General features: G+C 43.6%; 2 protein-coding genes across 4 annotated transcripts in view; both read left to right on the top strand.

Moving 5' to 3' along the window:
• The first annotated feature begins 10,734 nt into the window (after nt 1-10,734).
• LOC115196007 (phospholipase A2 inhibitor 31 kDa subunit) lies at nt 10,735-12,235 on the top strand. Its single transcript, XM_029756438.1, has 4 exons — nt 10,735-10,843; nt 11,060-11,144; nt 11,353-11,463; nt 11,707-12,235. Exons 2-4 carry the CDS (start codon nt 11,093-11,095, stop codon nt 11,808-11,810), a joined length of 267 nt encoding a protein of 88 aa, XP_029612298.1. The 5' UTR covers nt 10,735-10,843; nt 11,060-11,092; the 3' UTR covers nt 11,811-12,235.
• A 7,176-nt stretch (nt 12,236-19,411) lies between these two features.
• The window catches only part of LOC115196006 (anosmin-1), a 29,024-nt gene continuing 24,145 nt past the window's right edge, over nt 19,412-24,290 (top strand). For 2 of the 3 annotated variants that reach the window (XR_003878792.1, XM_029756435.1), the window contains exons 1-2: nt 19,413-19,682; nt 22,084-22,131. Coding sequence is in view for 2 of the 3 variants with exons in the window: in XM_029756435.1 (XP_029612295.1) it covers nt 19,485-19,682; nt 22,084-22,131 (246 nt within the window). In the remaining variant the exon portion in view is untranslated. Of the gene's footprint in view, nt 19,683-22,083; nt 22,132-24,290 lie in introns of all 3 variants that reach the window. The other variant, XM_029756437.1, reaches the window with a different exon arrangement.

The raw sequence follows: 24,290 nt of genomic DNA, 5'->3' as shown, positions 1-24,290 counted from the left end.
TTACGAGTCCCGTGGGTTAATCATTGTGCGCGTGTGTATTTATTCGAGGCACTCCTCTCTCTTTTATTTGGGTTTCAACCCTGTGTTTTTGTTACGTGTTTATTTGGTCTTCGTCCCCGTGCCCTTACACGCCACTCCGTCATTTGGGATGAATAAAAAACCCTATTAAACATTCCTGCGCCTGTCTCCCGAATCTCTTCATACCAACGTGACATCCAGGTTTTGAAAATCCCTGTTTTGTACTTCTAATCCTACCATGTGATGTCACAGAGAAGCATTTTTTTAGGACATTATCTTTTTAACCACAGATCATCGAAGCACGCTGTTTTCACATTCAGTGCCTTTATTCAGACCCCTTGACTTTTCCACATTTTGTTAGGTTACAACCTTATTCTAAAACGGATTAAATAGTTTTTTTCCCCTCATTAATCTACACACAATACCACATAAAGATAAAGCGAAAACAGGTTTTCAGAATTTTTTGCTAATTTCTTAAAAATAAAAAAATAAAATATATATTTACATAGGTATTCAGACACTTTACTCAGTACTTTGTTGAAGCACATTGGACAGTGATTACAGCCTTGATTCTTCTTGGGTATGATGCTACAAGCTGGCACACCTGTATTTGGGGATTTTCTCCCATTCTTCTCTGCAGATCCTCTCAACCTATGTCAGGTTGGATGGGGAGCGTTGCTGCACAGCTATTTTCAGGTCTCTCCAGGGATGTTTGATCGGGTTCATATCCGGGCTCTTGCTGGGCCACTCAAGGACATTCAGAGACTTGTCCCGAAGCCACACCTGCATTGTCTTGGCTGTGTGCTTAGGGTCGTTGTCCTGTTGGAAGGTGAACCTTCGTCCCTGTCTAAGGCCCTGAGCCCTCTGGAGCATGTTTTCATCAAGGATCTCTTTGTACTTTGCTCTGTTCATCTTTGCCTTGATCCTGACTAGTCTCCCAGTCCCTGCCGCTGAAAAACATCCCCACAGCATGATGCTGCCACCACCATGCTTTACCATAGGGATGGTGCCAGTTTTCCTCCAGACGTGACGAATGGCATTGAGGCCAAAGAGTTCAATCTTGGTTTCATCAGACCAAAGAATCTTGTTTCTCATGGTCTGAGAGTCTTTAGGTCCCTTTTGGCAAAATCCAAGTCGGCTGTCATGTGCCAACAAACTCCTTTTACTGAGGAGTGGCTTCCGTCTGGTCACCATAAAGGCCTGATTGGTGCAGTGCTGCAGAGATAGGAGAACCTTCCAGAAGGACAACTATCTCCACAGAGGAACTCTAGAGCTCTATCAGAGTGGCCATCATGTTCTTGGTCACCTCCCTGACCGAGACCCTTCTCCCCCAATTGCTCAGTTTGGTCGGGCGGCCAGCTCTAGGAAGAGTTTTGGTGGTTCCAAACTTCTTCAATTTAAGAATGATGGAGGCCACTGTGTTCTTGGGGACCTTCAATGCTGCAGACATTTTTTGGTACACTTCCCCAGATCTGTGCCTCGACAAAATCCTGTCCCAAAGCTCTACGGACTCTACGGACATTCCTTCTATGTCATGGCTTGGTTTTTGCTCTGACATGCACTGTCAGCTGTGGGAACTTATACAGACAGTTGTGTGCCTTTCCAAATCATGTCCAATAAATTGAATTTACCACAGGTGGACTCGAATCAAGTTGTAGAAACATCTAAATAAGGTATTTCTGTTTTTTTATTTTTAATACATTTGCAAAAATTTCTAAAAAACTGTTTTTGCTTTGTCATTATGGGGTATTGTGTGTAGATTGCTAAGAATTTTTTAAAATCCATTTTAGAATAAGGCTGTAACTTAACAAAATGTGGGAAAAGTCAAGGGCTCTGAATACTTTCTGAATTCACTGTATGTAGTAGACACTGGTTTGGTGCTGAACAGGATGAATACAAGGTTAATTTCCCTTTAAAACTCTCCACCCCATGGCAAAATGGGTAGAATTGAAGGAAATGTGCTTTAAAAATGCAAAATGTCTCTCTGACAAATGGCAAAATTAGCAGAATTGTTTGAAATGTGTTATATAATTGCTACATTTTCTCTCCACCCATGACAAAATGTGTAGAACTGCATGAAACTTGCTTTAAAACTGCAACATTTTCTGTACGCCTTGTAGAATTGCAAATTAACTTTAAAACGTACATTTTTCTCTCTGCTGTCAAGAGGGGAGCTACTAAAACATTTTTCCCTCTTGGTGACGGGGCCCCTCAACCAAATCTCGCTTAGGGCTCAAAAAAGCTAGATCCAGCCCTGGTCACTACAAAGACAGGTGTCCTTCCTAACACGATACTAACCTAAATTACAGAGTGAATAGATGAAAGTCTGTTCAGAATAAAAATATTCCAAAACATGCATCCTGTTTGCAATAAGACACTAAATTAAACCTGCAAAAAATGTGGCAAAGAAGTTAACTTTATGTCCTGAATACAAAGCATTATGTTTGGGGCAAATCCAACACAACACATCAGTGAATACCACTATTTTTAAGCATGTTGGTGGCTGCACAATGTTATAGGTATGTTTGTCTTTGGCAAGGACTAGGGAGTTTTTAAGTGTACAAATAAACAGAATAGAGCTAAGCACAGGCAAAATCCTAGAGGAAAACCTGGTTGAGTCTGCTTTCCAACAGACCATGGGGAGACAAATTCACCTTTCAGCAGGACAATAACCTAAAACACAAGGCCAAAAATACACTGCAGTTGCTTACCAAGACAACATTGAATGTTGCTGAGTGGCCTAGTTACATTTTTGACTTAAATCAGCTTGAAAATCTATGCTTGAATAATTTTTTAAAGAATAATGTGCAGATATTGTACAATCAAGGTGTGCAAAGCTCTTAGAGACTTACCCAGAAAGACTCACAGCTGCAATTGTTGCCAACAGTGATGGGGAATTGTGTGTAGATGGGTAATAAAAAAAAAAGATTTAAACCATTTTCAATTTTCAAGGGGTATGAATACTTTCTGAAAGCAATGTATCCCACAGAAAACTAAGCACTGAAATAACCAAATCTAGTTTATGTAATGAATCAATTTCTTGTTTCTTAGATTCTCAGATTTATGTTGCCCTTTTTCAAAGGATGCAGCATTTAGCCAGTGATGTTCATTTCATGATAATCCAATTTAGGCTTGTGACTAAGTGTACTTCGTAGTGAAGAGGGTTGATGATGAATAATGCAATCCTTTGTGATCAACCTCTAAAAGTGTAACATAGGGGAAATGGTCTAGCTCAGAGAGTAGTACAATGGATCACGCAGAGCACGACATTGTCACGTCCTGACCCTGGTATGAGGTCATTTTCCCCTAGTAGATTGGTCAGGGCGTGACAGGGGGGTGTTTTGTCTATGTGTTTTGGGTTTTCTGTTTTCTGTTTTCTATGTGGGTTGTCTAGAGTGTCATTCTATGTTGTCATTTTCTATGTTGTGGCCAGGTATGGTTTCCAATCAGAGGCAGCTGTCTATCGTTGTCTCTGATTGGAAGCAATACTTAGGCAGCCTGTTTTTTCATGGGGTTTTGTGGGTGGTTGTTTCCGTTTAGTCTAGAGTACCTGACGGGACTGTTGTTGGTCGTTTTATTGTTTTGTTGTGAAAGTGTATTCATTAAAGACTAAAAATGAGCACTATACACGCTGTGCCTTGGTCTCCATTCAATGACCCCTGTGACAGAACCACCCACCGTAAAAGGACCAAGCAGCGTGAGAGGAGGTACCTGGAGTCGTGGACGTGGGAAGAACTCCTGGATGGGAAGGGACCCTGGAGCCAGGCTGGGGAGTATCGAAAGAGGAATTGGAAGAAGCCAAGAGGAAGCGACGGTATTATGAGGCGCTGTATCCTCCAATAGGGGAGGCGAAGAGACAGCCCCAACATTTCTTTGGGGGGGGCATACGGGGAGTTTGGCGAGGTCAGGAGGGAGCCCTGATCTAACTTCCCGGGCATTTCGGAGAGAGCCATGGAGTAAACCAGAGCCAGTCGGGGAATCAAGCATGGAGCACGATGCTAGATTCCGGACAGAGGTACTGGCGGAAAGGGCACGGCAGAGCAGGCGCGCAGAGGGGCGAGCAATGCAGTATGGAGTGATGCGCACTATGTCGCCCATACGCACTCACAGTCCGGTACGGTCAATACAAGCTCCTCAACGTTGCCGTGCGAGAGTTGGCCGGCAGCCAGGGAAAAGTGCGCCGGCTCAACGTATCTGGCCTCCAGCGTGGCTCTTCGGCCCAGGATATCCTACGCCTGCTCCACGCATGGTACCCCGCATTCCCCAGCACAGCCCAGTTCGTCCTGTGCCAGCGCTCCGCCCTTGCCGGGCTAGAGTCAGCATCGAGCCAGGACGGGTTGTGCTAGCCGTAAGCGCCAGACCTCCAGTGAGCCTCCATGGCCCAGTATATCCTACGCCTGCTCCACGCACGGTACCCCGCATTCCCCAGCACAGCCCAGTTCATCCTGTGCCAGTTCTCCACCCTTCCCGGGCTAGAGTCAGCATCGAGCCAGGATGGGTTGTGCTAGCCGTAAGCGCCAGACCTCCAGTAAACCTCCATGGCCCAGTACGTCCGGTGCCTGCTCCGCGCACTCTTCCTCCAGTGCGCCCCACTACCCCAGGCAGCCCGGAGCCTCCAGTGACGCTGCTCAGCCCGGAGCCTCCAGCGACGCTCCTCAGCCCGGAGCCTCCAGCGACGCCTCTCAGCCCGGGGCCTCCAGCGATGCCTCTCAGCCTGGAGCCTCCAGCGACGCCCCTCAGCCCGGAGCCTCCAACAACGCTCCTCAGCCCGGGGCCTCCAGCGACGCTCCACAGCCCGGGGTCTCCAGCGACGCCACCCAGTCCGGGGCCTCCAGCTACGCCTTCCAGTCCGGGGCCTTCAGCGGAGGTCTGCAGCCCAGAGCCTTCAGCGGAGGTCTGCAACCCAGAGCCTTCAGCGGAGGTTTGCAGCCCAGAGCCTTCAGCGGAGGTTTGCAACCCAGAGCCTTCAGCGGAGGTTTGCAACCCAGAGCCTTCAGCGGAGGTTTGCAGCCCAGAGCCTTCAGCGGAGGTTTGCAGCCCAGAGCCTTCAGCGGAGGTTTGCAGCCCAGAGCCTTCAGCGGAGGTTTACAGCCCAGAGCCTTCAGCTGCGGCCTGCAGCCTAGATCCTCCAGCGGCGGCTTAGAGGTCGGAACCTCCAGCAGTGGTCTACAGCACAGTGATTCCGGTAAGGATCTACAGTCTGATTCCTCCAATAATGATCCACAGGCCTATGTTACAGAAGTGGAGGGATCTGAGGGCGGAATGGAGGTTACACCTTGAGCCAGAGCCACCTCCATTGCTGGAGGATCGGGAGAAGAGGAAGGTTCTGGGTAGAGCACATGAGCCGCCATAGACTGTTGTCACCCTCCCTGCCCTCCCTTTGTGTTTGGGGTTGTTGTTGTTGTTTTTTTTGGGGTTTGGGTGCAGTTGGAGTCTGCACCTTTGGGCGGGGGGGGGGGTACTGTCACGTCCTGACCCTGCTATGAGGTCATTTTTCCCTAAAATGATTGGTCAGGGCGTGACGGGGGGTGTTTTGTCTGTGTTTTGGGTTTTCTGTTTTCTGTTTTCTATGTGGGTTGTCTAGAGTGTCATTCTATGTTGTCATTTTCTATGTTGTGGCCAGGTATGGTTTCCAATCAGAGGCAGCTGTCTATCGTTGTCTCTGATTGGAAGCAATACTTAGGCAGCCTGTTTTTTCATGGGGTTTTGTGGGTGGTTGTTTCCGTTTAGTCTAGAGTACCTGACGGGACTGTTGTTGGTCGTTTTATTGTTTTGTTGTGAAAGTGTATTCATTAAAGACTAAAAATGAGCACTATACACGCTGTGCCTTGGTCTCCATTCAATGACCCCTGTGACAGAACCACCCACCGTAAAAGGACCAAGCAGCGTGAGAGGAGGTACCTGGAGTCGTGGACGTGGGAAGAACTCCTGGATGGGAAGGGACCCTGGAGCCAGGCTGGGGAGTATCGAAAGAGGAATTGGAAGAAGCCAAGAGGAAGCGACGGTATTATGAGACGCTGTATCCTCCAATAGGGGAGGCGAAGAGACAGCCCCAACATTTCTTTGGGGGGGGCATACGGGGAGTTTGGCGAGGTCAGGAGGGAGCCCTGATCTAACTTCCCGGGCATTTTGGAGAGAGCCATGGAGTAAACCAGAGCCAGTTGGGGAATCAAGCATGGAGCACGATGCTAGATTCCGGAGAGAGGTACTGGCGGAAAGGGCACGGCAGAGCAGGCGCGCAGAGGGGCGAGCAATGCAGTATGGAGTGATGCGCACTATGTCGCCCATACGCACTCACAGTCCGGTACGGTCAATACAAGCTCCTCAACGTTGCCGTGCGAGAGTTGGCCGGCAGCCAGGGAAAAGTGCGCGGCTCAACGTATCTGGCCTCCAGCGTGGCTCTTCGGCCCAGGATATCCTACGCCTGCTCCACGCATGGTACCCCGCATTCCCCAGCACAGCCCAGTTCGTCCTGTGCCAGCGCTCCGCCCTTGCCGGGCTAGAGTCAGCATCGAGCCAGGACGGGTTGTGCTAGCCGTAAGCGCCAGACCTCCAGTGAGCCTCCATGGCCCAGTATATCCTACGCCTGCTCCACGCACGGTACCCCGCATTCCCCAGCACAGCCCAGTTCATCCTGTGCCAGCGCTCCACCCTTCCCGGGCTAGAGTCAGCATCGAGCCAGGATGGGTTGTAATAGCCGTAAGCGCCAGACCTCCAGTAAACCTCCATGGCCCAGTACGTCCGGTGCCTGCTCCGCGCACTCTTCCTCCAGTGCGCCCCACTACCCCAGGCAGCCCGGCGCCTCCAGTGACGCTCCTCAGCCCGGAGCCTCCAGCGACGCTCCTCAGCCCGGAGCCTCCAGCGACGCCTCTCAGCCCGGGGCCTCCAGCGATGCCTCTCAGCCTGGAGCCTCCAGCGACGCCCCTCAGCCCGGAGCCTGCAACAACGCTCCTCAGCCCGGGGCCTCCAGCGACGCTCCTCAGCCCGGGGTCTCCAGCGACGCCACCCAGTCCGGGGCCTCCAGCTACGCCTTCCAGTCCGGGGCCTTCAGCGGAGGTCTGCAGCCCAGAGCCTTCAGCGGAGGTCTGCAACCCAGAGCCTTCAGCGGAGGTTTGCAGCCCAGAGCCTTCAGCGGAGGTTTGCAGCCCAGAGCCTTCAGCGGAGGTTTACAGCCCAGAGCCTTCAGCGGCGGCCTGCAGCCTAGATCCTCCAGCGGCGGCTTGGAGGTCGGAACCTCCAGCAGTGGTCTACAGCACAGTGATTCCGGTAAGGATCTACAGTCCGATTCCTCCAATAATGATCCACAGGCCTATGTTACAGAAGTGGAGGGATCTGAGGGTGGAATGGAGGTTACACCTTGAGCCAGAGCCACCTCCGTTGCTGGAGGATCGGGAGAAGAGGAAGGTTCTGGGTGGAGCACATGAGCCGCCATAGACTGTTGTCACCCTCCCTGCCCTCCCTTTGTGTTTGGGGTTGTTGTTGTTGTTTTTTTTTTTTTGCACCTTTGGGGGGGGGGTACTGTCACGTCCTGACCCTGGTATGAGGTCCTTTTTCCCTAGTAGATTGGTCAGGGCGTGACAGGGGGGTGTTTTGTCTATGTGTTTTGGGTTTAGATTACCTGACGGGACTGTTGTTGGTCGTTTTATTTTGAGGTTGAAGTGTTTTCATTAAAAGTTTAAAAATGAGCACTATACACGCTGTGCCTTGGTCTCCATTCAATGACCCCTGTGACAGACATACAATACAAAGATCAACAGCAGCATAGAGAATTAACATGCTTATTTCAATAGGCCAACATAATGTGAAGGAGTTCTGGAGAATATATCAGATTTTTCATATTTGCTTGCTAGGGTTATATATCCATTTTATTCTATATGTATTTTATTATATTCTATATTCTAGTTTTCTGGAAGCGAATAAAGTGAGAACATTATTGTTTTAACCTGTTTTAAACGTACAGTATACTCCCATTTTATTTGGCATATTGTCAGTACAGTGCTGTAAAAAAAGTATTTGTCCCATTTCTAATCTTCTCTATTTTTACATATTTTTGATACTGAAAGTTATCAGATCTTCAACCAAAACCTAATATTAGATAAAGGGAACCTGAGTGAACAAATAACACAACAATGACATACTTATTTTATTTATTTCATAAACAAAGTTATGCAACACTCAATGCCCCTGTGTGAAAAAGTAAATAACCCCTTACACTCAATAACTGGTTGTGCCACATTTAGTTGCAATGACTCCAACCAAACGTTTCCTGTAGTCGTTGATCAGTCTCTCACGTCAATGTGGAGGAATTTTGTTCCACCTTTCCAATCAGGACTGCTGTAACTCATCAACATTTGTGGGTTTTCAAGTCCTGCCACAACATCTCAGTTGGGATTAGGTCTGGACTTTAACTAGGTCATTCCAAAACTTCAAATTTCTTTATTTTTAGCCATTTTCATGTAGACTTCATTGTGTGTTTTGGATCATTGTCTTGCTGCATGACCCACCTTCGCTTCAGCTTACAGATGGATGGCCTGACATTCTCCTATAGAATTCTCTGATACAGAGCAGAATTCATGGTTCCTTCTATTAAGGCAAGTCGTCCAGGTCCTGAGGCAGCAAAGCATTCCCAAACCATAACACGACAACCACCATGCTTGACCGTTGGTTTAAGGTTCTTACTGTGGAATGCAGTGTTTATTTTTTTTGCCAGGCGTAATGGGACCCACTCTGACCTGCAGCATCAGGTAGGTTCACAGCGCGGGCTGCACAGCCTCCTCATCCTTTAGGAAGGCCTAACATTTCAACTATTTATATTTCCCCCTTTTTTCTTTTCATTGTTTTTATTGTAATTTACAAGTTCATTTCAAATAGTTGATCTTATTTTCTTATTTCCCCACCTCCTTTTTCAACCCTTTTTTTAATGAAAAATAGTTGGAAGATGTAAAAGTGTGTTTAGCTCCTGTAACTGCTATATAGCACAATCACATAGCTACATCACAATTACAGCTGATGCCAGTTCAGGATATTAAACCCAGTGATCCTCTGACTTTGCACCTGTGTCCTTGCTTTAAAAATAACATGTTTTTTTTTATCTGGTTCTTTTCCCACAGCACTGTCTTTCAGTCTCATATTGCTGTATAAAAGGAGGGGCTGGAGGAAGGAGAGTTACACTGAAACCTGCAGAGGTCCAGTATGTTAAGATGGGCAAAAGGGCACTGACTTCACACTTTTTGAACCTGTTTGAAACGTCTGTCTGAGCCTAGGACACAAAGACTTTCAGGCATTGAACAATATGTTAACTGTAGTGTCTATATAGGTTACACTGTTTAAAAGTGTATTTCTCTCCTAGAACCACATCCAAACATGAAAGTCTTTGCTTTTGGTCTCTATGGTAAATATCATCTCTTCATGTTGAACCATCCTAATGTTTTTATTTTCAAAAGTTCAGATAAAAAAAACCTTGATAGTAGGTCAATAGTGTGCACTAGACTACACACGATGACTATGGCCTATGGCCAGTGACTTTCAAGGTTTAGTCGTGTTTTCGTTCATGTTTCTCTATTTCTCTCTCTCTCTTTCTCTCTCCCCTCTCTCAGGTGAGGCCCTGCAGTGCCATAACTGTGTCCAGGCCACGCCAGGCAGTGGTGATTGTGTGGAGACTGTGGAGACCTGTCCTCCTGAGCTGGACGCCTGTGCCAAAGTGACCTACCCTTCCCCTTATGGTGAGTCCCAGCACCATTCAGTCGGCATGGCATATAGCCACAATCACTGCAGAGACGCCACAGTCCCTTATTAATCCGACCAGAAATCAATCAGACGCACACACACACACAACACAAATCTATTTACTAGGTAGGCCTACAAGATTATCACTCAGTCGTCAGTCATTACCCACTGGACAAAAACTGGTTGAATCAACGTTGTTTCCACGTCATTTTAACCCCCCCAAAAATCTATGTGATGACTGATTGGATTTGCAAAAGTTAATCAATGTAAGGGAATTTCCTATTTTTTTTCACCCAGCTTTTAACCTAAATCCAATGACATGGTGACATTTCTTGTTGATTTCAAGTTGAATTCACGTTAGTTGACAACTCAACCAAATGTAAATCAAAACTAGATGTTGAACTGACGTCTGTGCCCAGTGGGTATCGTCATCATCATCTCTCCCCCCCTCTATCTTTCTCTCTCTATTTCTCCAGAGAACACCTTCCACAAGTCCTGCTTCAAGATGATGGAGTGCTCGAAGCTTGGTGTAACCAAGGATCTGAGAGTCACCTGCTGCAGCTGGGACAACTGCAACCTATAAGACCTATGACCCATACTCACCTTCTTTATCATTGGTATGAATGTGGCTGGAGCCCAGTTCAAATGGCAATGAAATACATTCAGTATTGCAAAATTGTATTTTTTATCTTTTGTTCCTGATTTCAACATATGTCTAAATGTCATAAGAAGAACTTGTTTACATATGATATGAAGGATTCATCATCCAACACCGCCTCTTACATAAGCTATGCACACCAGTCAGTTGTTTTGTTGAGCTTTGATATTTCAAAATTCTCTAAACACCCTGTCCCAATGTGGAATGTCCCAGTGTGGAACACGACACTACAAACCTTTGTCTTGAGAAATCCGGGAATTTCCAGTCCTTTACAGAGAGACATAGGGTACTACTTGTGCTAAACCTGAGTAAATACATTGCCCAATATCTCACACAAGTGACTCATAGATAGCAGCTTTATTAGCATACTATGCTGTATAAAAGGAGAAGAAGGAGAGGAGAGTAAAGGAAGCTCAATACACCTAAAGGAAATACAATCAGGTGAGCAACTACTCTACTATCTACAGCTCCTTAATGACTTTGTCTCATGATATTGTGCTACTGGGGTTGTCAAATGGTTGGTTTCAGAATGTTTCTGCACATTTCAAATAAATCAGACTTACATGAACCTACATGTAGCAATTGTTGAACATCGCATAATCCCACCGCATAGAGGGAGTCTTTGGTGATGCCTTTTTTCTATTGTTGGAACGACAGATCAACAGACTCCTGAAGAAAGACAAAGGAAAGATGAAAGCTATATGTTTTTCTCTCCTACTCCTGCTGCTGGCATGTAGCTTCGGTGAGTCTGCCCATCAAGGTCTTCATCTTATTTCATGTCTTTATTTGACAGGGACAATGCCAAATAAACAGATTCATCTGACCCAGATTAAAGCTTGCCTGCGTATTCTTATTTCCATTCTTTAATCTCCAGTCTCCCAGTTTACACAATGGATAACCAGACTCCCTCCAGTACAACAGAGATAATGCTGTTCTTCTGTTTTCTCCAGGAGAGGGCCTGAAATGCAACCGTTGTGTTGGCAAAGGCTGCAGAAACACGGTGGAGACCTGCCGTATTGACCATGACACATGCGGCACGGTCATATTCAAGCCCCCACTCCGTACGTATCTATTATCCCCTTCACTAGGCAGTATACCCTGAGTTTCATCTGTATATATCCCTTCACTAGGCACTTTACTATGTGTGTAACCCGAGGATCAGTAACCAATCGATAAAACACAAAATAACCGATCCTTCTGATTGACATCTAAGGAAACGTTTGCTTTATCCAATCAAGAAAATGTGCTGGTTTGTGTCTTCTATATCTGGTGTTTTACCCTGTCTCGCTTCTCTCTCTCCACAGCTATCTCATACTTCAAGAGATGCATGAAGATGTCAGAATGCATGTTGCTGGGAAGCAACAAGGACATTGATGCCTATTGTTGCACCTCCAACCAATGCAATTGAGAGACACATCCTCTGTCTACCATACTGTATACTATACAGTCCATTAATTGTATACAGTCCATTAATTGTACTAATCAATGCACATGATTGAAACTGTCAAACAGTTTGCATTTATTATTTATGTTTGACATAATTAACATGTGATTAGCCAGGTGATGGCCTGGAACATGAGCACTGCACTAAGCAAGTTCAGTTTATACATAAGTCATATACAGAACTAGTTTATAGCCTATATACCTGGATTGTACAATATTTGCACATTATTCTTTAACAAAATGTACAAGCTATGTCAGGTTGGTTGTTGATCATTGCTAGACAGCCATTTTCAAGTCTTGCCATAGATTCTGAAGCCAATTTCAGTTAAAAATGTAACTAGGCCACTCAGGAACATTCAATGTCGTCTTGGTAAACAACTCCAGTGTATATTTGGCCTTGTGTTTTAGTTTATTGTCCTGCTGAAAGGTGAATTTGTCTCCCAGGGTCTGTTGGAAAGCAAACTGAATCAGGTTTTCCTCTAGGAATTTGCCTGTGCTTAGCTCTATTCCATTTATTTTTACACTTAAAAACTCCCTAGTCCTTGCCAAAGACAAGCATACCTATAACATGGTGCAGCCACCACCATTCTTGAAAATATGAAGAATGGTATTCAGTGATGTGTTATGTTGGATTTGCCCCAAACATAATGCTTCGTATTCAGGACATAAAGTTCATTTCTTTGCTACATTTTTTGCAGGTTTAATTGAGTGTCTTATTGCTAACAGGATGCATGATTTGGAATATTTTTTATTCTGTACAGGCTTCCTTCTTTTCACTGTTGATTGTTATGTTACATTCACTGGACTCCCACCAATTAAACTTCATGTACAATTACCATCTAGTTTTTACAGGGACCATGCCAAATAAAACACATGGACCAGATTAAAGATAGATTGATTATTCTCATCTCCGTTCTCTCATTTTACACAATAAATCAGCAGAGTCATTACAATACAACAGAGATGATGCTGTTCTTCGGTTTCTCCAGGAGAGGGCCTGAGATGCAACCGTTGTATTGGAGTCCTGCCGTATTGACCATGACACCTGCGCCACGGTCATATTCAAGTACCCACTTCGTACGTACTGTATGCATTATCCCCTTTACTAGGCAGTATACCCTGAGTTTCATCTGTATATATCCCTTCACTAGGCACTTTACAATGTGTGTAACCCGAGGATCAGTAACCAATCGGTAAAACACTAAATACCTGATCCTTTTGATTGACATCTAAGGAAAAATCAAGAAATCAAGAAAATGTGCTGGTTTGTGTCTTCTATATCTGGTGTTTTACCCTGTCTCGCTTCTCTCTCTCCACAGCTATCTCATACTTCAAGAGATGCATGAAGATGTCAGAATGCATGTTGCTGGGAAGCAACAAGGACATTGATGCCTATTGCTGCACCACCAACCAATGCAACTGAGAGACACATCCTCTGTCTACCATACTGTACACTATACAGTCCATTTATTGTACTAAGCTGAATATCACTAATCAATGCACATGATTGAAACTGTCAAGAAGTTACAGAAATAAAGTTGTACTTTTGCGTCTTTGTTCCAAACAGTTTGCATTTAATTATTATTTATGTTTGACATAATTAACCTGTGATTAGCAAGTTTAGTTTATAGCTGATATATACAGGACTAGTTTATAGGCTATATGATGTGTTACCCAGTAACACAACATAAAATATAGACTCCATTAAATTTGTCATTACACACTCTGTCCCGATGTTGAATGTCCCAATGTGGAACAGAGCAGACCTTGGATAACTCTGCATTGTGGAAAGTAACTATTTATCCGGGGGAGCAAATAGTTACTTTGGAGGTGCCTACAACGATTTGAATACAGATCCCAAAAATGACTACTTTTTAAAACTATTTGTATTCTCAAATAAACTACAAAATATAATGATTTTTGGCCCAGGTCTGGAACAGTCACTGTTATGTGGCACTGATCGCTGTAAACTTTCTTGTCTTGCGTAATCTCTTCTGAAAACCAGGAATTCCCATTCCGATATTCAGATCCAGACAAGAGGACATCTAGGAAATGCTGTGCTAAGAAAGAACAGCTCCACACACATCGGAAGGAAACTTAACCAAGTCAGAGATTCTGTTTGAGTTGTAACTTACCTGCAACTACTTCACTATTTACTGCTCATAACAACGCACTATAACAAAGCTTAGAAATCGCCAAGAGAACAAACACAAACACTAAAATGCTTAAAAAGTTGTAAAGTGTCACAAATATTTGTCTCAATTAAATTGTGCTACTTGGGTTTCACCGTGTCTGTCATTATACACAAGCCTACATGTGAAGCACCGGGACAAGACCAACTGTATACGTCTGTCACACTAAGCACTCTTTGATGACATATGTTCTATCGTTAAAATGACAGCTCAAAAGACACCTGAAGAGAAGGAATGATGAAAGTGGTGTGTGTTTCTCTCCTTCTCCTGCTGCTGTCTTTAAGCTATGATGAGTCTGCCCCAAAAAGAGTTCTCTAGGTTTTACTAGGTATGATAAACTGTCTCACTGAATACTTGCTTGGTTATTAACCAGACTGAACCATTGTGAAATCATTTTTTCAGCATTGTTTAACATGGAGCGTTCAGTCAGGTTTAACCAAGCTACTAAACAATGTTTTCACCATTGTTTAAAGTGGAGCGTTCAGTCAGGTTTAACCAAGCTACTAAACAAATGTTTACACTATTGTTTAACATGGAGCGTTCAATCAGGTTTAACCTAGCTACTAAACAATTGTTTTCACCATTGTTTAACGTGAAGCATTCAGTCAGGTTTAACCAAGCTACTAAACTACACCAGAGATAATGCTGGTCTACTGTATGTCCAGGAGAGGGCCTAAGGTGCAACAAATGTCTTGACAGTGGAGACCACAGCCGAGACAGAGTGGAGACCTGCCAAAGCGAAAAAAAATAAAAAGGTCTGCGCGAGAATCACGTTCAAACACTCACTTCGTATTTAGCTCCCTCCTTCACTTGGCCACTTTACCTTGTGCTTCATCGGTGCGACCTACCAAGGTTAAATGATCAGTAAAACACACACATTTTGGAGTAGGAGTGCTGATCCTGGATCAGTTTATCCTTTTAGATCATAATGAATAAGATTATATGGACACGGAAGACCTATTCCTGGATCCGAACTCTGAGATGCTTTATAAATACAGGCCCAGGTTATGTCTCTTAGGTATCTGGTATTTTCAATCCTCTCTCCACAGCTCCCTAAACATTTAAGAGATGCATGCAGATGTCAGAATGCCAGATGTTTGGAGACGAGAGTGAGAACATTCATGTCTGGTGCTGTCCCTCTGACCTATGCAACTGAGACAACCGTTGACTACCATAGTTGATTCTTTAATTTGGTGTGATGTCTGGCACCGCAAGAGTACCACATATGTAGTCCATTTACCATCTATTACTGTTGTTGTGAAGCAGTTACAAAATTAAAGTTGCTTCATTCCCCAACAATTTGCATTTGCTTATTGATGTCAGCTTTAACTTGAATGCATGATTCAGTTGGATAAAATAGATGGGCCTATACAGATATCATCTGACTCTTTAGCATGTGATTGGTCAGGTAAGTTGATGGCATAAACATGAGCACCGAGCAGCACTATATGCCACCCCCCAAGGCTTGAGCTTCTCTGCCGTTACTATAGTGACCAAGTGGGAAAGATCCAGGTGGCATTCCTAGAATACTTCCCATGGCAGCCTGCCGTGTCACAATTCCCAGAACACTACACCATCTTTATCAGGAACTTCAGTGATAAAGTTGTATTTATGTAACAGTGAAAAGGCAGTTTATATGAGGACAGCACTGTGTTTACACTAGAGTTTCACAGACACCTGTGAAGCACAAGAACTCAGGTGAGATTATTACATTCTGTAGGTGACATTTACATAACCATTCTAAAATACCTGTAAAGAAAATATCTCGGACTATCCTGTGTTTGGTTAAGCAGTGAAGATGAGAGTATTGGCTATATCTTTCCCTCTTCTGATGAGTTCTATTTGTGGTATGTCAGTGAATAGAATGTTCTGGAAATACCTTCAAAACAACACTGAAACTCTTCCACTCTGTGTTCATGATAATAACATGCTGTATAGTGTTTGTGAACTGTATTAACAACCTAATTGATTCAGTGAATATACAATACACTGACAAATAAAAACACAATATTAAAGTTTACAACAAAAATGTTTTAACTGAGTTTGTGGTATTGTATTGTCTAGATGTAGGAGAGGCCCTCCAGTGTTACCGGTGTCGCCCAGACACACTAATGAAGATGTGTGTGGAGACGTCTCATGTATCACTTGGTTATTGGAATGAATTATTTCAGATCAAATGTGAGAAAGCCACAAATAAAGGTTCCACTCACTCTAATTCCTCCTCTTCCCCAATATCTCATCATCTACAACATTACGATCAGTGAAATCTTGTTTTTATATTGTTTGTGTACGTTTGTTGATGTTGTGATTGCATCTGTTTTGTGTCCCATTGTCCACCTCTCTCTCCTTGTAATGGTGTCATGCTTCCGAGGATTCATCAGCAGCAAAGAGTGTGAACATCTCCAGGGCATCAAGGGAGGACTCCTCCACACCTACTGCTGCAAATATGACCTCTGTAACCACTAAAGAGAGTGCATTTAAAATGCCTTCTCTAGTCTTCCATTTGTTATATCACACACAAAAATAAACGGAATTAAATATCTGCATGTTTACACCGTTCGTGGATCTTTTTTAGGTTATAGTCTTAGGTTACAGATGTGTTTTTTAGGTTGCAGTTTCACACTTCAACTCAGAAAATATTACAACATAATTACAACATGAGCTCAGGGCCGATTTGTCAACAGTGAAAATAAACTGATACATAATTCTTCCACTAGATGTCAACAGAGCTCCAAATTACAGCATAGTCCAATAAAAATAACTTATGGTTCAGCTGGGCACAGCATAAAGATCACTCCATCGTGACAGACATGCATTATTAAAACGCTGAATCAAACTACATTTATCAGTTTCCTACAATATATTATGATCACGCATTTGAGATTAACAAAACTAAAATGTATTAATAATTCAAACTCTATACAGATAATGATTATTTGCCTGTGTCCCAAATGGCACCTTTTCCCTATATAGTGCACTCATTTTGACCAGGACCCATAGGGCTCGTGCACTACTCTGACCAGGGCCCATAAGGTGAAATGTAGGGAATATGGTGCCATTTGGGACTCAGCCCTAGTGTCATGAGACTCTGTGTGGTAGTGTATTGACTCAAACACCCATGCTGAGAGACAAGCTCCGTCGGTGTCAATAGTTATTGATTTATTTCATTACACTCCAATAACCGATCGTTACACCTCCTAGGGAATTGTATGATCACGCTCCAAATGTGATTGTTGTTTTCTAAATACTAACACAGTCAAGGGAATATTTGTATTTGTAAACTAAGGTTGCCAGCGAAAATCCCCCCCACTCACACACACACACACACACACACACACACACACACACACACACACACACACACACACACACACACACACACACACATGCGTAAACACACACAATCACACACACATACAAACGTTGATGGCTGAAGTAGGCAACTCGTATCACGCCCATTCCCCCCTTCCCGCATAGACACAGGGGTTTCCTGACCCTGGTTTTATGACCCATGTTGTAGGGGACACCCCATTGGCAGCGGCTTCCCCCAGTCAGGAAAGGAAACCACCAGGGTTGTGGAAAATACCATTCAGCAGCCTGCAGGAGACTGCAGGACCCCACACCAACTAGCTACTTCTTCCACCACGTACTTGCAAGGATCCCCTCTCTGCACACACGCATGCATATAAGTACATATTCTTTAAAAAATGTTTTTTAAAGGAGCAGGGGGTATTCCTCCTCTTGAAAGTTGCAGTGTGGTTGGACCACCAGGTGAATAAAATGTACATGCGTCATTTATTGAGTAACTCTGGCATTGCCTGATATATAGCCTTAGAGTTTAAAAGGGTCATCTGTAGTTGAAACAATAACAAAGTGGCTACCCTGCCTCTGTTTTGGTAAAAATACAGAGCTCTTGATGCAAGGACAGAAAAAATATATAGTTTGAAGTTTATTTTGGGGCTATATAGTGTTTGTTTACATGTACAATGTTTGCACACAAATGGTATAAAACAAGCTTATATTTTTGGTTCTGAGGCATTATAAATGAGGCATTTATAAAAGTTATATTCTTCTTATTTTATAAGGCCAAAAATGTATGTAGCATCTGTGGATTGCCCCTTTAAGATATAGTCACACACTGTCACTCAGCATTGCATGACCAAGGACTTGAGAGGGGCCCCATGCCATTTCTACTAAATACATGATTGCATTTAAACATGCAATTGCGGTCCAAATGACAGAAGACAGACTGAGTTACCAAACTCTTCACCATTCACTCTCCGCAATCTCACTCCGTGTAAACTAAAGCTACTGTAAATGGACAGATTGAACCTGACTCTGGTTCTGAACTGCAGCCAGTGTCAGAAACGCTCCTCACCTGTAGACTAATTATGACACTGTAGTTAGTAGACGGCACAGCTGCTGTGATTCCACACAGCTCAGCACAGCACCACTCTATAAAACCTAACATCGAAGAGGTATGGGCCAGTCATTATCACCCCAGGAGGCTAACGCACCAAGCAGAGACTCTTTTTCAACGAGCATGAGCAAAAAATACCAACTACGGGAGGATTTCTTCAATATTTCCTACACGTCATATTCTCTCCTTTCCGTGGGCCAGAAAACGATGCCAAAACGTGGAGAGATATTTTGTGAGATATGGTAGTGGTTAGTTTTTATAGTTTTGCCCATAAAAATGTTGTTCTCTGCTACCGGTGAAAATGATGGGGATCCCTGGAAGCTGTGTAACTTCCCGCCCCCACGATAGGTTTCCATGAAGCAACAAACTTGTTAGTTAGGTAAGTTTCAATGAATGAATGAATGGATGAATTAACGAAATACTTAATGAATTAATGAAAATGAAGGCATGAATCCCAAATAAGACATAATGAATATGTAGAACATGGGTTTTCCAGTACAGTCAAGGATAACATTTAAGAGATTATGAAGTGATTGTTGCAGTTCTATGTTTTTTTGAGGCTCCAGAAAATGCATTGGGCAAGACCACAAACAGGTGTAGTGAGTTACAGGAGTGCTGAGGAGTGGATTCTGTCGATTTTGTTCATGTATAATTACCCTTTATCAAAATGCATTCTTCATTTGAAGCAGGACATTATCATTAAAGATAATACTAGACCTAGATTTATAACGTGAGGTAAATGAGCCTTTACATTTAGATTGTACTTTTGGAGGCTATTTGGCGATCACAATTTAAAATACGTCAGCAATTAAACAATTAGATGGCATCGGTCCAAACTCATCACACGCATCGTACCTGAGATCATTTGCCGTTTATGGTAAATGTCTTCCAATGGCAGGCTGAGCTCTGATCCTGGCTCCTCCCTTCGACATGGAAGTTTCATCAGTTTCCCGGGCTGCATCCACAAACTGTCATAAACCCGTCCCGTCGCGACGAGGCGAAACGCGCAAGAGAGAAGTCCCCGACAATGTCGTTATTCAAAAGTCGAGGTGTATTTGCGAGTCTTTGTTTGTGGACTATCTTGTTCTTGAGTGTCAATGCGAAGACGCGGAAGAAAGACGAGACCCGGTCGATGAACGACATCTACCGAGGGAGATGTGCGTCTCGGTGCCTCAGCTTGCACAGCACTCGTATAGCGACGCTCTCCAAACAATCTCAGGTGGAGGTAAGGCCAAAACAAGCCCGCGAGCATGCCGCTGTCTTCATGGAATAAAGTCAAAGTTGGATCAAACGCAGGCAATCAGAATTTTTCTACTGCATTATATAATATTCCATTTACTTTTTTATGCGTAAATGAATTAATAAACAAGAATGTGCTTGAAATAGACCACCCCATTAATGAGAACATGTTTGTTTTTATTGTTTATATTTGATTTGTTTATTTAGTTGACTATTGACTGAACTGAAGTTTAGTTTTTGACCTCACAATAACTGCTTTAGATTTGTTAAGTTTGCAAGCAACCTAGACACAATATATGAAGACAATTCAGTACCATGTTCTGACAAGAAACAGACTATACACTGTACTCCTCATTAGAAAGTTCTCTTTACCATGTCCCATTTTTAAATCTGACTCTGCATTGAGAAGTGGAGCAACCTACTGGCTGATGGAGAGAGATAGAGGCTTGTTATCCTAATTACGTCCATACCAAGCCCTTCACTGCCCCTCCAGTCCCAAGCCTACCACACTGACTGAGCCACCCAGGTCACATGATCAAGTTCACGTCCTCCTTGGATAACATACAGTACATGGAGATAACTTAGCCTTAGCAGTGAACATGCCCAGTTACTCACTATTCAGCCTCAGGATTTTGGAAGGATGGCCCCGTGAGAATACCCACTAGTATACTCCCACATAGTAGGCCTATATAGTTTACTGAATGAATTGATCCATAGGGAATATGGAATGGGGAACTAGTGAGACACATGGCTATTAGCTATGGTTTATTATCATAGGACTGGAACTGCACTGACATCAGATCATTAGCCACACTGTCAAGCACTCGCGACCTCTCTAAGGGTCAGGATATGACCTTTAACCTGTTTAATCACTACTTCCCACGGATCATGTAGCAGGGTCAATGTTAGATTGCAAGGGCAGCCCATCTATTCCCTCTGTGATGGAATTCCTGTCATAGATCAAATCTACCCATTGTAGGAGTGGATAGGATACTATGTCATGTCAGCCTATAAAATGGCTAATTCTTATTGCCAGACTTGGGTATATAGCTACAGTACGCTTCAGCTATACGTTTTCATCAATTCGACACATAGTAATGGACAGATGAACGTGACTAGAATGAAGCATATTGTTTGAAAGGTCTCTGTTGGCAATGTGCCGAAGCAGCCACGGAAATACATATTGGTACAGATCGTTGAATCTATCGTAACTTTCCATATTGGAAAGTCCCTTTCTGAGATTTGATGGAGACTTTTTAACATGACATAATCTACCCCGGACAGTGACTTCAAATCACGTTAATGCCACCATCAATCAGGATTAGTAGTGCACTATATAAGGAATAGGGTGCCATTTGGGATGTAGCCGTACCCTTGATTTCCAGTTTTTCACATGTAGTATTTCGGAAACAATTGTCTGACTTGTGAGACTAGTTCTGATTTGCGTCAGAGGTCATATTGTGCTCCATTCATTGAGTCAAAGTGACATAACAAAATCCCCTTATCTGTCTTGACTTTCATGTTCCTTGGGCTGCCATAGTAGCCTTCATAACATGGGTATGATGAATTGAGTGAGTCCCCAATGGTACCCTATTCCCTTCATAGTGCACTACTTTTGACCAGCGCACTATACGCCATTTGGGATGCAGGCATTCATTGACCTGATAATGACAGAGAAGTCAGATGACTCTGTCTTTAGCCTTGCCGGCACAGGACACAGCGGTAGTTTTTGCCCACAACCACCCCTTCCAGACCCTTGTGGCTGCACTGGACAGACGAAGGCCAGGGTGCCTGTGACTGGCCTGCTCGGTCTCATCAAGACATTAGCTCACTTAAAGTCACTTTCACTTTAGGTCACTTTCTTTGCCACTTCAAAAGCTGTGTTGCCAACATGAATGGGTAAAAATTGTGTTTGTACACTTTCGACTTTTGTTACATGGTAGTTAGGACAGTAGTTAAGACTAACTTTTACAGTACTGACTGTCCTCTACTCTCTTCTCTGCCTAGTAATTATACTACTGACTGTCCTCTACTCTCGTCTCTCCCTAGTAATTACACTACTGACTGTCCTCTACTCTCTACTCTCCCTAGTAATTACACTACTGACTGTCCTCTACTCTCTACTCTCCCTAGTAATTACACTACTGACTGTCCTCTACTCTCGTCTCTGCCTAGTAATTACACTACTGACTGTCCTCTACTCTCTACTCTCCCTAGTAATTACACTACTGACTGTCCTCTACTCTCTTCTCTCCCTAGTAATTACACTACTGACTGTCCTCTACTCTCTTCTCTGCCTAGTAATTACACTACTGACTGTCCTCTACTCTCTTCTCTCCCTAGTAATTACACTACTGACTGTCCTCTACTCTCTTCTCCCCCTACAGAACAATGGATACCTGGGCTGGTGTCAAAATCATAAACAGTGTGCCAAGGTAACGTACAGATGTTTACATGCGCACCATACCTAACATGACAATCACACAAACTGAATTATCTATTTTCAGAGGAAAAACTCTCAGGGAAAGTCAGCAGCTGAGCAAATATCATGATACATCATTGTCATAGTGGTTCTTACACAGTACTCTATTTACCATGCAATACCATACATCACTGTGCCAGCAAATATACTGCAGCTAGCTATGTACTGTTCATCTATCGGTCACAGAGCCTACATTAAATATATGATTGCAATGTATAGCGACAGGTGCTTTAGATGGATGCTTGGCTGTTAAGCTCTTAGTCTCTCCACTTTGTGTTTTCATCAAATACATTTCTCCACATCCCTCTCTGGAAGTCATAATTGTCTTTGGGTAATGAGGTTCCACTCATTTTTGGTAGAGGACAGTAACGTTCTCTAACAGCCCTTCGGTATACTATCCCCGCAGTGTACAGAAGTGAAGCTGACATGTTGCTTTTGTGCTTATTCCACAGGCTATACTGTAGTATACGGAAATAGAATGCTTGCACAGTTATCATCTCTCATAATGAAAACAACAGTCAAATACCATTATGAACAATATTATCTCATATGTTTTTGATAAATTGAATAATGTTTTTTTCAATAACACGTTCACACTCGTAGCTATTTATTCTGAAGCCAGATTCCTAATCAGTTTAGAATTGTCTTTTGTGATTGTTTTGTTGCTTTGTTTACTACAGTATAACACTCTGGCTAGTTGTGTGTTTTGTGTCACCATATGGGAGAGAAGCACAACAACACGCGTCTCTCTCTGGGACAGACAGACACACCCCAGGGTAGGCTCGCAGCAGAAACATAGTCAGCCAGGCTCTGACCCCTCTTGGTGGGTCCGTGAAAACATTTGGCCAACTGCTCAGCAGATTTCTCCAGAACTCCAGAGAGTTTTCACTCAAACTTTAAACCAGGTCAATCCCTGCAGCATGATAGCATCCTCCACACTAGGTCCATGTAATATAGCCTGGAACCCAAAACCAATATGCTCTGTTTAACGGTGAAACTGAGCATATCAGTTTGGATACCAAGCTACAGATAATAAAATGTCAGCGCTCTCCATGTTTTCTTGAACAGTGACAATGCTATTTTATTCACACAAAGAAAGTAATAATGATATTCTATATCTCGTTAAGAAAGAACACAGCCAATTAGAATTCTCTTCCTTGTGGAATGTTTATTACACGGCAGCTAATTGCCAAATTAGAGGCTCTGAAGTAGAGATCAAGAATCAATTCATTATCACTAAGGAGATCTTAATGTCTCTGCGGGTCTCACTTTAAAAGTAAACTTGCTTTGCTTTCAGTTCAGTTATGTGCCACCAACGGTTCTGTATATCACTAGAACTCAACATTAGATTTGATAGGCTGCCCAAGGATTCCAGTCTGATTTAAGGTGTTCCTGAAATGTCACTGCCTACTATGAAAGCTGTACTGTAGTTCCAGCTCAACCACAAAATTGGAAGTCAGACCCTCATGTTTTGCAGTATTTGATTACAGGAGATTTGTTTTCGCTGCATAAGCCATCGGATGTCTGCATTTGGTTATTGATTGCAGCAGTGCTTACGGCTACACTAAAAGTCCACCCGCAACTTATCGGAGACAACAACAGTGCTGCCATTTTTATTTTTTTACAAATTTTTTAAAGCCCTCAATGATTACATCCGGCAGAGCTATGATAATGTTTGGTCACAATAGTCCGATCATCCTGTACTTTGCCCGTGCACACTCAGCATCACGTTGTCTCTATGGACCTCCCTGGTAACGATGGGCGACTGTTAATCCGCCTGTCACTATCTCTTCGAGGCAGGCAGTCAATTAGGGCCACTATAGATGATTACCATAGCCTGACAAAATAGAGTCCGGTCACATCTTCATTTAAAGGCTTAGCAGGGGATGACAGGATCGCTTCAGTGCCTCGTTTAGGAGAGCCGTGGACGGTCATAATTGCCATGCCATTACACCGGGCTGCCTGTCAGCCTCTCAGCTCTGCAGATATGAATGCTTAGTTCAAGTCATTATTTTTTTTTTATCACCTCACGACAAGCCTCGGCTCCTTCGGATTGGCGTTTAGGAGGCACTTGGGAGTCATTAGTGTACTAACTAACACTTACTGGTCTAG

Source organism: Salmo trutta, chromosome 6, assembly GCF_901001165.1.
Source record: "Salmo trutta chromosome 6, fSalTru1.1, whole genome shotgun sequence".
Classification (NCBI taxonomy): Eukaryota; Metazoa; Chordata; class Actinopteri; order Salmoniformes; family Salmonidae; genus Salmo; species Salmo trutta.
The sequence above is the reverse complement of the archived record's forward strand: the minus strand, read 5'-3'. Positions and strand labels throughout refer to the sequence as shown.

Bases quoted from the DNA above. Each gene is read 5' to 3' on its own strand.
- LOC115196007 (XM_029756438.1), top strand. From the start codon at position 11,093: ATGAAAGCTATATGTTTTTCTCTCCTACTCCTGCTGCTGGCATGTAGC. The intron at 11,145-11,352 runs GTGAGTCTGCCC...TGTTTTCTCCAG, and splicing joins GCTGCTGGCATGTAGCTTCG to GAGAGGGCCTGAAATGCAAC. The intron at 11,464-11,706 runs GTACGTATCTAT...CTCTCTCCACAG, and splicing joins CATATTCAAGCCCCCACTCC to CTATCTCATACTTCAAGAGA.